This window comes from Phoenix dactylifera, unplaced genomic scaffold, assembly GCF_009389715.1.
Source record: "Phoenix dactylifera cultivar Barhee BC4 unplaced genomic scaffold, palm_55x_up_171113_PBpolish2nd_filt_p 000333F, whole genome shotgun sequence".
In the NCBI taxonomy this organism is placed as follows: Eukaryota; Viridiplantae; Streptophyta; class Magnoliopsida; order Arecales; family Arecaceae; genus Phoenix; species Phoenix dactylifera.
This window is the reverse complement of record NW_024067796.1, coordinates 475,001-486,926: the sequence shown is the minus strand read 5'-3', so window position 1 is coordinate 486,926 and position 11,926 is coordinate 475,001. Positions and strand designations below refer to the sequence as shown.

The 11,926-nt window shown below is 42.4% G+C and overlaps 1 protein-coding gene across 1 annotated transcript in view; it reads right to left on the bottom strand.

Annotated features, from left to right (window-relative positions):
- Nucleotides 1-8,925: 8,925 nt before the first annotated feature.
- The window catches only part of LOC103724290 (patatin-like protein 2), a 6,654-nt gene continuing 3,653 nt past the window's right edge, over nucleotides 8,926-11,926 (bottom strand). Inside the window, exons 4-7 of the mRNA XM_039118317.1 lie at nucleotides 11,850-11,926; nucleotides 11,473-11,775; nucleotides 9,301-9,473; nucleotides 8,926-9,195 (exon numbers count right to left, since the gene is read on the bottom strand). The exon at nucleotides 11,850-11,926 is cut by the window's right edge and continues 85 nt beyond it. Of these exons, the coding sequence (XP_038974245.1) occupies nucleotides 9,105-9,195; nucleotides 9,301-9,473; nucleotides 11,473-11,775; nucleotides 11,850-11,926 (644 nt within the window). The 3' untranslated portion in view covers nucleotides 8,926-9,104. The remainder of the gene's footprint in view (nucleotides 9,196-9,300; nucleotides 9,474-11,472; nucleotides 11,776-11,849) is intronic.

Here is an 11,926-nt window from a genome sequence, read left to right as displayed (position 1 = left end):
AAGAGTCCTTTTGCATTTGAATTCTGTTTTGTTTGGGTCAAGAGTCCTTGTCATTAAGTCTGGTATTGGATTAAGTTGGGATTAGGAGTCTTATTGGTTTGGGTTTAGTTTTCCTTGAATCCGAATGTACGAGGGATTATGGTGTTTTGGGATCCTATATAAGGATCGTGTGAAGGGGTTGTTCTCCATCTTGGGATGTTAATATTTTTTTTCAGCCGCCATGGTTAAGGAAAAACAACGTTGAAAGCACAGCGTGAATCCTCTGTTTTGTGCCCTGTTCTTTGGTTGAAACAGAGGCTTACTTGTTGGATTTGCAGCGTCCTCTTCATTCCGAGTTTCGTCTCAGATCTGCAGTGCTGCGAATCTGATTTTCTCTATGCTTCCCCGTACCATTTGGTATCAGAGCGAGGTTATCTGACTTCGATGGTGAATGATAGTGCTGCTAGCGTCCACCTGGCGACGGCGATCATGGGGTGCCAGCCCTTTGGGCAGCGATCCGCGGTTTGGAGAGAGCCGTGCGTGATATCCAGCAAACTCTCCAAGCCATGCGGATTGAAAATACCATGGATCCCAACCGAGAGCGCGTGCAAGCTCATGAGGATCTCCCTCACGGTCCACGGGCACTGGCGCGAGAGCCACCTCGCTGGCGTTGCCAGCAAGTTCCTTTGGAGTCTTCCGACAAAGAGGAGGATAACACAGTCTACGGAGCGTTTGGTGACCGCGTTTGCAACCAGGAGATTACGGCTTCTATGGGAACGAAAGGGACCGAAGGGCCTTCAACCATCGCCATCCGGATGAAGGAGCGCCAGATGAAGGGTTCGGGAGGCAGCATCCATGGAGGAATCGAGACCAAGCTGGCCATAGGCTCCATGGACTCGACCGAAGACCCCCTGTTGGAGGAATGGCTTTTGACGGCTGGCTCCCTGATGAATAGGTATTCGTTGATGACGCACATGAGCCACGTCCACGGATGAACAAGGTGCATCCAAGGGAGGAATACGGAACCCATAAGAAATAGGTTCCCTTGGGGCGTTCGTGACAGGGGCTCCCCCGATTTCACATTAAAAGTGGACCTCCCTGCATTCAATGGCAATCTTCACATTGAAGGATTTTTGGATTGGTTGGCCGAACTAGAAAAATTCTTCGATTACATGAAGATCCCAGATCAAAAGAAGGTGAAGTTAGTCGTGTACAAATTGAGAGGTGGAGCATCTGCATGGTGGGATCAATTGCAACATAACCGTCTGCGGCAAGGGAAGATGCAAATCACCACCTGGCGCAAGATGAAGCAACATTTGCAAGGCCGATTCCTCCCACCTGATTATGAGCAACTGCTATATCATCAATATCAAAATTACAAACAGGCCCTAGGACGGTGACCGAGTACACGGATGAGTTCAACCATCTTAACGCCCGTAACAATCTGTCAGAAATGAAAAATCAGCAAGTGGCAAGGTACATCGGAGAATTAAAACTGGTGATCCGAGATCAGGTGGATCTACATCCGGTATGGAGCTTATCTGAAGCCACAAGTTTGGCCTTAAAACTCGAGGCACAGGCAGCATGGAAGGCGAACCAGCCCACAAATCGGACAGTTTTCTCGGACTCCCCCATGGCAAAGCAGAAGGCCGTTGATGTGGCCGCCACTTCGAGCCAACCACCACCAACGTCCGCGACCAGAGGAAATGAAAATTTCGGCAAGCAGTCGGCAACCCCGAAAGGTAACAAAAATCCCTATGAAAAGCCAATGCCCATAAAATGTTACAGGTGTCAAGAGATTGGGCATCGGTCCAACGAATGTCCAAAGAGGCGACCAGTCAATGTGGTCGAAGCTGCGGAAGAGGGGGTGCCTTTTGAGGAGGAAGAACAAGAGGAGGCGCCGACTGACGACGACGACATTGTGGTGACGATGCCTAATCAGGGGCCTCTAGCTTCTTTTGTGGCGTATCCTATTTGTCCTGAAGAGTGAAGAAGAGTCGCTACACCACAACATCTTCAAGACCTGCTGTACCATCAACAAAACTGTGAGTAATGTGATTATTGACAGTGGCAGCAGTGAGAATATTGTTTCTTCCGCATTGGTTTGTGCGATTGGATTGAAGGCAGAGAGGCATCCGTCTCCCTACAAGATTGGTTGGATTAAAAAAGGTGCGGAAACGAGAGTGGACAAGTTTTGCAGAGTACCACTATCGATCGAGCGGTACTACAGAGACAACATTTTGTGTGATGTGGTGGACATGGACGCATGCCATGTTCTACCAGCATGATACAGATGTCACATACAGGGGTCGAGATAATACCTATTTGTTTCATTGACAGGATAAAAAGATCCTACTAGTGCTAGAAAATGAAAGCACTGCTCCCAAAGCTTCTAAAGTGGAGGGGAAGTCTTTTCTCATTGTGTTAGAGGAGATAGATGAATTGATCGAGAAGCAGCTATATTCAAACATTAACTTGAGGGCGAGTTGTTTTCAAATGGAGGGGACTGATGCAAGACGGGACCTTTCCATTGAACAGAGCCTTCTTCCCATCCAACAAGAACCGCGGAACAGGGGAATGGAGCATTGGACATTGAAGATCCCCGAAAATTAGGGTGCGATAGGGATGAAGACGCTGATCTTGGGGGTTGATTGTGATTGAAACCCAACCGTGGAGTGCTGGATTAAGAGTCCTTTTGCATTTGAATTCTGATTTGTTTGGGTCAAGAGTCCTTGTCATTAAGTCTGGTATTGAATTCAGTTGGGATTAGGAGTCTTATCGGTTTGGGTTTAGTTTTCCTTGAATCTGAATGTACGAGGGATTAGAGTGTTTTGTGATCCTATATAAGGATCGTGTGAAGGGGTTGTTCTCCTTCTTGGGACGTTAATATTTTTTTTCAGCCGCCATGGTTAAGGAAAAACAACGTTGAAAGCACAGCATGAATCCTCTGTTTTATGCCCCGTTTTTATATGAGTCCTCTTCATTCCGAGTTTCGTCTCAGGTCTGCAGTGCTGCGAATCTGATTTTCTCTATGCTTCCCTGCACCAGCACTGAATTCTATGATCCGGGTCAGGGAAGACTTAGATGCACCTGAAGTATCTGTATTAGAGAAAGTAGGGGAAGCATGCTCAAGTGATAAATTCAGTGCTAGCCGTCTGCTGAGCAAACTGAGCGGAGAACTCTAGATAACAGCTAGAAGAAGTCAAGGACAACTTAGAATTAGAATCTGGTGTTAGTGATGTTTCCATATATGATCATATCGTCACTTGGATGTTGAAGAAAGCTACAAGGCATAAATGTTGGCAGAGAAATACCAACGAGAGGTAGAATGCAGTTCTCGTCAGCAATAAAAACTTGGAATTAATGCTCTCGTACGAGCCTAAAAGGGAAGGGATTCAAATTTGGTGGCTGGGCAATAACTGCACATTCTTTCTAGGCTATGGAACAGTGACCAATCAAGGCCAATTGAGACTCGGAGAATGGCTTAAATATAGGTGCTCGGATGTTAATTGAGACCTTTCATCGAACATATTGTGCGCAAGAGTTATGTTGCTGATTTTGGCCAAAAATGAAGCCAATCAAGATTACACGATGCTTTGAAATACCTGTCCTGGATGATCAAGTGGTTTGAAGATGGCTGGAAACAAGGCACGAAACAAGTGCAATGAGAGGACCCGAGGACAGACCAGCAGAGAATGCTTCACTGATTTCAACAAAGTCCAGCAAAGAATGAGATTTGGAGATGTACATTTAGTGATTAGGGAATGAGATCAATACATGAATGTTGGAGAGATAGATTGATAGTTGGAGAGACACGGATGCAACGGCGCTAATATCATGTTACAATAAGGCATGGGTTGTGAAAAATGATGTTACTTTAGAGTAATCTCAAGAGTGTATATATATGACCATACTAGACAGGTAGCGAGGCTATATACAATCTAGGTCTCCAACATTATCTATGATATTTTATGTCCATTAAATTTATCTGAATAGCTTATCAGAAGCATTCTTCCTACGGTTTAGAATTTCCGAGGAAGCTCCAACTCATATAAAATACCCATTGGAACAACATATATCCAAAGAGGCTTTAATAAATTTAGTCCTCCATTGGCTATGCACAAAGTTAATATTGGATACTCAAAGAACCCAAATAACATCTTCCTGTTAGAAGTATGCCCTAGAAGCCAACGTGGCTGACGCATTTTTGTAATCCGGAGCATAAATTTATAATTTGATACTTATTAATAAATAAGATTGGGCAATTTATTTTTCATTCATGTTTGTATGTGTCCATGAATCGTCCAAGAAATTAATAGATAATGACACATATTCTCAAAGAGTTGATAATTTGAGGCATGTGTTATTAGGGATTAATTTCTAAATGCTTCTGATCGATGGATCCATCATGAGGGACGGTGATCGATCCGCTGAGATTAGTGCACAGATCACTTAGTCAGATGGACGAGTTTCGAGTCCACGGTGTAGAGACACTGGAGTGATTATACGAGTACTTGTTAGAGAACAAGGTACTGAGCATGATAAAAGATAGTAGTCACATGGATGTCTATCCACTTGTCTATGACTGCTTATGCTACAATTGTATGACTGGTCCTTTGATCTGCGATGCCTCAGCTATTCACTATGAGGTTGTTGTAGTTTGATGAGCATGTGAACTTGGGCCCTAGCCATTCGGATCCTTGTAGTGCGGATTGGCTATAGTAGGTTCATTTTGGAATAGGGTTGCATCTAGATGGGATCTATCAACCTTGATAGATTAGGAGTGATACTATGTGATTTATGAGACTGAGTTCGATAAATTCCTGGCTAGGTATTTTGGAAAAGGAGTTTTTCATATCTTGAACTGGAAGTCGTATAAATTTGACATATGATGGACGATGGAATTTGACGAGATATCCATAACCTCCATCACGTCAGAATCCATGATAGAGGAACTGTATCATACGCTAACTGGACCTAGAGGTTCACACATTCCATTCTGCTGGGTTGTGACCACATACAACTAGGTGTCACTAGTGGATTGTGAGACTCGAAGGCATTTACTTGGTGATCAGTGAACCATGAGAGTAGAACTGAAATCGTTTCAGTCCTCTGAAAAAAGTTTCAGTGATATTGAGATGGAGATCTCAATATATCTCACTACCGGTCAGAATAGAACCTACGAGGTCATATACATAGAGGATTTAATTAGTCAGACTATCATAATTATGATTTGGATTCACAATAGAAATCAATCATCAATATGATTGATGATTGAATTAACCCACTAAGTGTTAGTGAGTTAATGGAAGAAGAATTAAGTGGAATTGATTGCAATTGGGCTGATTTAATGAGCCAAATCAAATTGGATTCGACCCAAATTGATTTGGGTTCATAATTGGGTCAATTTGATTAAATCAAGGTTTGTACGGATTTTAAAGACCACATGTCGTCGTAGAATGAATATGACTTAAGTCATGTTCACACTATGCGGACTTTAAAGTCCACATGGCGTCATAGGATGCATACTTCCAAATCAATTAATTCTTCTAATGAGATTAGGAATCCTAATGTGATTAGAAAATTAATTAATTGATTAAGTGGACACATGTCATGCATCTATGAGCACAAGTATTGGACATTTGGCATTAATCCAAGAGTGGGTTATAGTCCCATACTTCTAATAAGATTAGGAGAAGCCCTAAACCCAATCTATAAAAGGGTAGCAAGGGAGACATTATGAATCAATTCTCTCCTCTTCCTCTCCATGCCTCCCTTTCTCTTTTATTCTCCCTTCCCATGGCAGCAAGAGGCTTCCTTTCTTCTTCCCACGGCAAGGGAGATCAAGTTCATCTTTTTCCAAGTGTTGGAAAGAAAGAAAGAAGAACCTAGGAAGAGATCAATTCGCCCAAGGAAAGAAGGAGTTCTTTCCTCCACGCCCAAGCCCATTCTTCCTCCTTCTCCACGGCAGTAAGGGGATCCTCTGCATTCTCTTCTTCCACGGCATCAAGGCAAGGAAGATCCACATGCAAAGGTTCCTCCTTCCTCTTCCTCCATTGCGAGTAAGATCAAAGAAGAAAGGTTTCTTCTTCAAGGAGGTATGTTGCAGATTTCTTCCAATTTATTTGATAGTCATGAGAAGTCTTTGCAAGAAGCTAGCACTCCGGTAAGATTCTATCTTAGATGATTAGATCCTCGTGTGGATACCTGTAGAGGCCGGACACATGTGCGGCTTAACCAGGAACCTAGAAACATCATTAGGCTGCGGTGTTCTACACCTGCAGAATTTTTGAAGATGAGATCTTCAAATTAACAACTTCTGATTTTTGTTTCAGTTTTATGAATCTTAATCAACCCTCTTCATATCCTAATCTTTCCTCCCTAATGAGTTCAAAGATCTTCTGGATTTGGATCTAGAAAAATTTTTGAATTCTACGATCTGAGGTGCGTTCATACGATGAACGCGTCCCGTTCGAATTTCGCTGCGAACGTCGCATCGAACGGGGCGTAACTCAGCACTTCCAACTAGCTATTTTTGGATGATGTCTAATTTGTAACAATTAGTGCAAACCCGACTCATGGCCCATAGCAACGGCTCTAATCATGGCATTTTTTATTAGATTTATGGTATTCGTTATTTGATTTGAATGGATTTGGATGCTTTATCTTGGCAAGGACACCAAAGCTTCAACTAGGTGAGTATGTGAGGAGCCATGAGGGTGTGTATTTAATCTCATATCGACTATGCACGTGATAGATTTCTGGTACTTATACAAAACTAAGGAACCAAAATAATATCTTCTGCTAGCATTTTTAGGTGAGGTTCTAGGTTATTACAAAATAAATTTAGATCTTTAGCTTGGTAAGAATGCTAGAAGGCATTTGTTTAGTCACACGTCAACTATGCACCAGATTTTTAATACTTATATAGTATAAACGAACTCAAATAATAGCTTCACTTAGCCTTTTTAAGTAAGGCTCTGAATTGTTATAGAAATAGTATCAGAGTGGACTAGGTTCACGGCTCATGTAGATTGGAATACATTGCAGCACGAGTCCATATAGGCTAACCCTAGGCTAATCATAATATTTGTGATCGGATTTATGATACTTGCGAATAGATTTGAATAAATTTAGACCATTATCCTAGCAAGGACATCAAAGTTTAAACAAGAGAGAAGGGTTACGTTGGCTGTGAGGATCCCTATAGGATTGTGGTGTCCCGCATTTACTATAAACTGGGTAGATCCTGCATACTTATACAAAGGTAAGGAACTTAAATTATATTTTTTGGTTAGTCTTTGTCCATGAGGTCTGTAGGTTCATGTAAACTAGCACATACTACTAAAAGAGCCTATTTGGATTGACCACATGCTGATTGTGATGTTTATAATTGGATTTATGGTACTTGTGAATATATTTTCATCTTTTTGCTTGTCGTGAGGGCGTGCATTTACTCCCATATTGGCTATATATAAGACAGATTTTGGATACTTATGTAGAGCTGAAAAACCCAAATCATGCCTTCTTAGCCTTTTCGGATGATATCCTAGGTTGTTACAGTAATCTTATAAATAATTTAAAATTTTAAGCAAATTTTCTGGATGGATGCACAGCTTTTATATGGTTTTCTCTAAAAACACCATCATGTCCTTTTTTCTGTGCTTCATGTCCTTTTTGTAGTGCTTTATCAATGTGTATGTTGAACACTTTTTAACAGGAAACAAGTATTTTAGGGGACGGATGATAGTTTGTGTTGGGGAAATGCAGTTTTCCCCCCAGAACATAGTAACCTCGCCGCTAGAAGACCGCATGGCTGCCAACCTTGGACGACCAAGGTCGGCGCCCGACCTCGGAACGTTCGACCTCAGAACGTCCGACCTGGAGAGTTTCCGACCTCGGAGGTCCGTCCTTGTCGCCCACCTACCACGGCTGTACCCTTCCGAGGTCCGGCCGAGGGCCATATCCTGTCACTGCCCCAGCATTTATTACGCATGATCTCCACAAACCCATGGTTCACTCAACAATTAATGCGCATCTCCGGCTCACTCAACAATTAATGCGCATGGCTCCTATTATCTATGGATCCTCAGCTCTCCACGACAAACCAGCTTAGCAGGGTCCTGTCGGCCGTGACAAGTCTCTGACCCCGGCCTCACCTTCGACATCAATGCAATGATTCACTCGATCGCGCGCCAGCTCAAGTCGTACGACGGCCTCACCTCCGACATCAATGCAATGATTTACCTGATCGTGTGCCAGTCCAAGCAACGTGCCGAGTCGTACGACGGTCTCGTCCTATCACATCACAGGTAATCCGACCTCCCTATAAAAGGGGGCCCTCGCTTATCAAGGAGGGTTGGATGCACGAAACTCTGAAAAACTTCTCTCCTTTCTCTTTTAAACATAGTTTCTCCCCTCTGACTTAAGCATCGGAGGGCCGGCGCCGGAAAACCCGGCCACCGGCTTTTCTGCAGGCATCCCGACGGAGGACGCCGCTCGCCGACGGACCGCCACTCTCCTGTGTCCACCGACCGCTCCCCCTCCTCAATCGACGACCGCCCTCGGGTCCAATTTCCAGCAACAGTTTGGTATTTAAAAGTATTGCAAATATCTACTTACAATTGAATTAGAAATTGAATGGCTTGTCCTTCCCCTTCACAAATTGTTTTCATTTGAAATAATCACAGATGATGGGAATCATAGAGTTAACACCAAGCCTGTTTTGACAATAAGACTCTGAAAATTGCCTCATATTTATCTTTAATCTTTAATTTTCTAATATAGAATGGGCGAAGTTTTTCACTTCATATCTTATCAGAAAAAAGAATTACTTCATATTTCTATCTTATAAACTAGGTATCTTTTTTCACTTAAATAAATGTATTCAACATAAACCTGGTAGCATACATCATTGACACAATTGTTGCGCTTGGTACTACACACTAGCGTATTTAACAGAATCATTGATGATAAACTTTTAAAAAAGAAACATTGATACTACGTTCATACGTTATTGAATTCTGCTGAGAACAGAGTCAACTTATTGTTGTCAAGCCATGACATATTTTTTCTTGGTAACATCAAGCCATGGCATACAATTGCTATAAAAGAATCAAATTCAGCTACAGATAATATTTTTTCTCCTCTTTAGCTTTAGTGAGCGGTGATCTCATCTCTCGAAGCCTTCGTTCTCCAGACAGCATCTTAGCAAATCTACAATAAATATTCATTAAATTGTTAGTACCCTGTATCAGAAACTACACTTGAATGTATGTATGTATACACACAACAGGACATGCATTCACAAAACACACTCACCTTGTAAGAGCTTGCTCGTTGGTTTCTTCGGACAGCGGTTCACAAACGCCTGTCTCAAGATTTGTCCTGATAGCAGGTTTTTTAAGTATCTCTTGGCCGATCTTAACGAGACTATTCAAGTTTTTCTTTGTGGAGATATCGACAGAAGAAATGGTTCCGCTTAATGTGTCATCCTGTATTGTAAACAAATGAAATAATTTAGCAGTACTCAATGTGGAGCTTGAACCCTTGAGCCTCATTCTTACACAGATTGACAAGGTGCTCTCTCTCTCTCACTCACACACACACACACAAACACACACACACACACACACACACACACACACACACACTCACACTCGTACACATACATGGACATGCTCTTTTGCCAACGACAACAGAATTATATTCATGTTCCTTTGATGGCATAATGAAGTTGTACAACCCAGGATCTCATCCAAAATGGCTAGCCGGAAGTTATTATTTGGGTTCCTTGATCCTGTATAAGTACCCAAGATCTACCCAGCGAATAACCTATGTGGGACTAAACACACGCCCGCACGGGTTCTCACATACTCCCCCGTTCTAGCCCTGACGTCCTCGTCAGGCTAAAGGTTCATATCTATTCAAATCTAATCACAAATACCACGATTGGCATGCGGTCAGCCCCAATGGATTCGTGCTGCAGTGTCCCCTAGTCCACATAGGTTATGGGCCGGATCCGCTCTGATATCATTTGTAACAACCCATGGTCTCACCCAAAATGGCTAGCTGGAAGGTATTATTTGGGTTCCTTGATCCTGTATAAGTACCCAAGATCTACCCAGCAAATAACCGATGTGGGACTAACCACACACCCGCATTTGTAACAACCCAGGATCTCACCCAAAATGGCTAGCCGGAAGGTATTATTTGGGTTCCTTGATCCTGTATAAGTACCCAAGATCTACTCAGCGAATAACCGATGTGGGAGTAAACACACGCCCGCACGGGTCCTCACATACTCCTCCCGTTCAAGTCCTGACGTCCTCGTCAGGCTAAGGGTTCATATCTATTCAAATCTAATCACAAACACCACGTTTGGCCCGTGGTCAGCCCCAATGGATCCGTGCTGCAGTGTCCCCTAGTCCACATAAGTTATGGGCCGGGTCCGTTCTGAAACCATTTGTAACAACCCAGGATCTCACCCAAAATGGCTAGTCAGAAGGTATTATTTGGGTTCCTTGATCCTGTATAGATATCCAAGATCTACCCAGCAAATAACCGATGTGGGACTAACCACACACCCGCACGGATTCTCACATACTCCCCCCATTCAAGCCCTGACGTCCTCGTTAGGCTAAGGGTTCAAATCTATTCAAATCTAATCACAAACACCACGATCGGTCCGTGGTCAACCCCAATGGATCTGTGCTGCAGTATCTCCTAGTCCACATAAGTTATGGGCCGAGTCCGTTCTGATACCATTTGTAACAACCCAAGACCTCCCCCAAAATGGCTAGCCAGAAGGTATTATTTGAGTTCCTTGATCCTGTATAAGTACCCAAGATCTACCCAGCAAATAACCGATGTGGGACTAAACACACGCCCGCACGGGTCCTCATAGAAGTTTTATAATTTTTATACATTTGATATAACAATGAAGAATTTACTCAAATGGTCAATTACAGAAAATACATTTTAAGTCATACAATACTTCCAAGTCTAATAAGGACTAGAGGTTGTGTATGCCTTTTATCCAGCAAGAAACATAGAGCAACCTATGATGTAATATATCCCAAAAAAGTTTGACTCACCAATTACTAGTTGCTTCTCAGTATCATGATGCTACACTTTGCAAAAGCACCTGTTAAATATCTTAACGAAAAATGCACTAAAGCAGTAATATTTATTAAAGGATCCTTCTCTTACATTTTACTGATATTGAAAACAATTACTTGTTAATGGGTGTTCTGAGAACCAGGGTGGGAGGAAGATTGACAGAAATTTAGATGAGGGCAGCAGGAATCTAGGTCACTAATGTACAGCACCTGGTGATTCTACCAACTTAAGAAATTAGCACCCTTGATAATTTGTTAATTGTTGTGATACTTTTCGAGTAGCACTTTCGATAGAATGGGCACTATTATACTAAGATGTGATTTAATTGCCTCTAAGTACATCAATGAACCTTTCTAAGAAGAAAATTGTTACCTGAATGCGCAAGTATCTAGATTGGGAATGCAAGGCTTGGAAGACCACAGATAGATGGATATCAACCATATCCCCACTTGCTTGAGTAAAGGCGTCAATTAATGGATTTGAGCCACCACTTAACAACCAACCTAGAATTCCCCATTTCCCTGCTTCTTTAGCATCAAACTTCTCCTCGTTCTTTTGTGTGCCTGTTCCTATTGAGATCACTAAAAATCTGCCATAGTCTGTAGGCTTAATTGGAAAGAAATCTTGGTTCCCTTTGAAAATCTCCTTTGTTACTTCTCCCATAGCAACTAATGCCTGTATTGAAAATTTAGTGCAAATGTATAAAATTATCATATGAAGGGAATTCAGAGGCTCTTATGTCAAACTACCGGATTATTAGCTGCAACACCACCATCAATTAAGTTGAACTCTCTCAGCTTTCCCTCAGAATCCTTGGTTTCGAAGT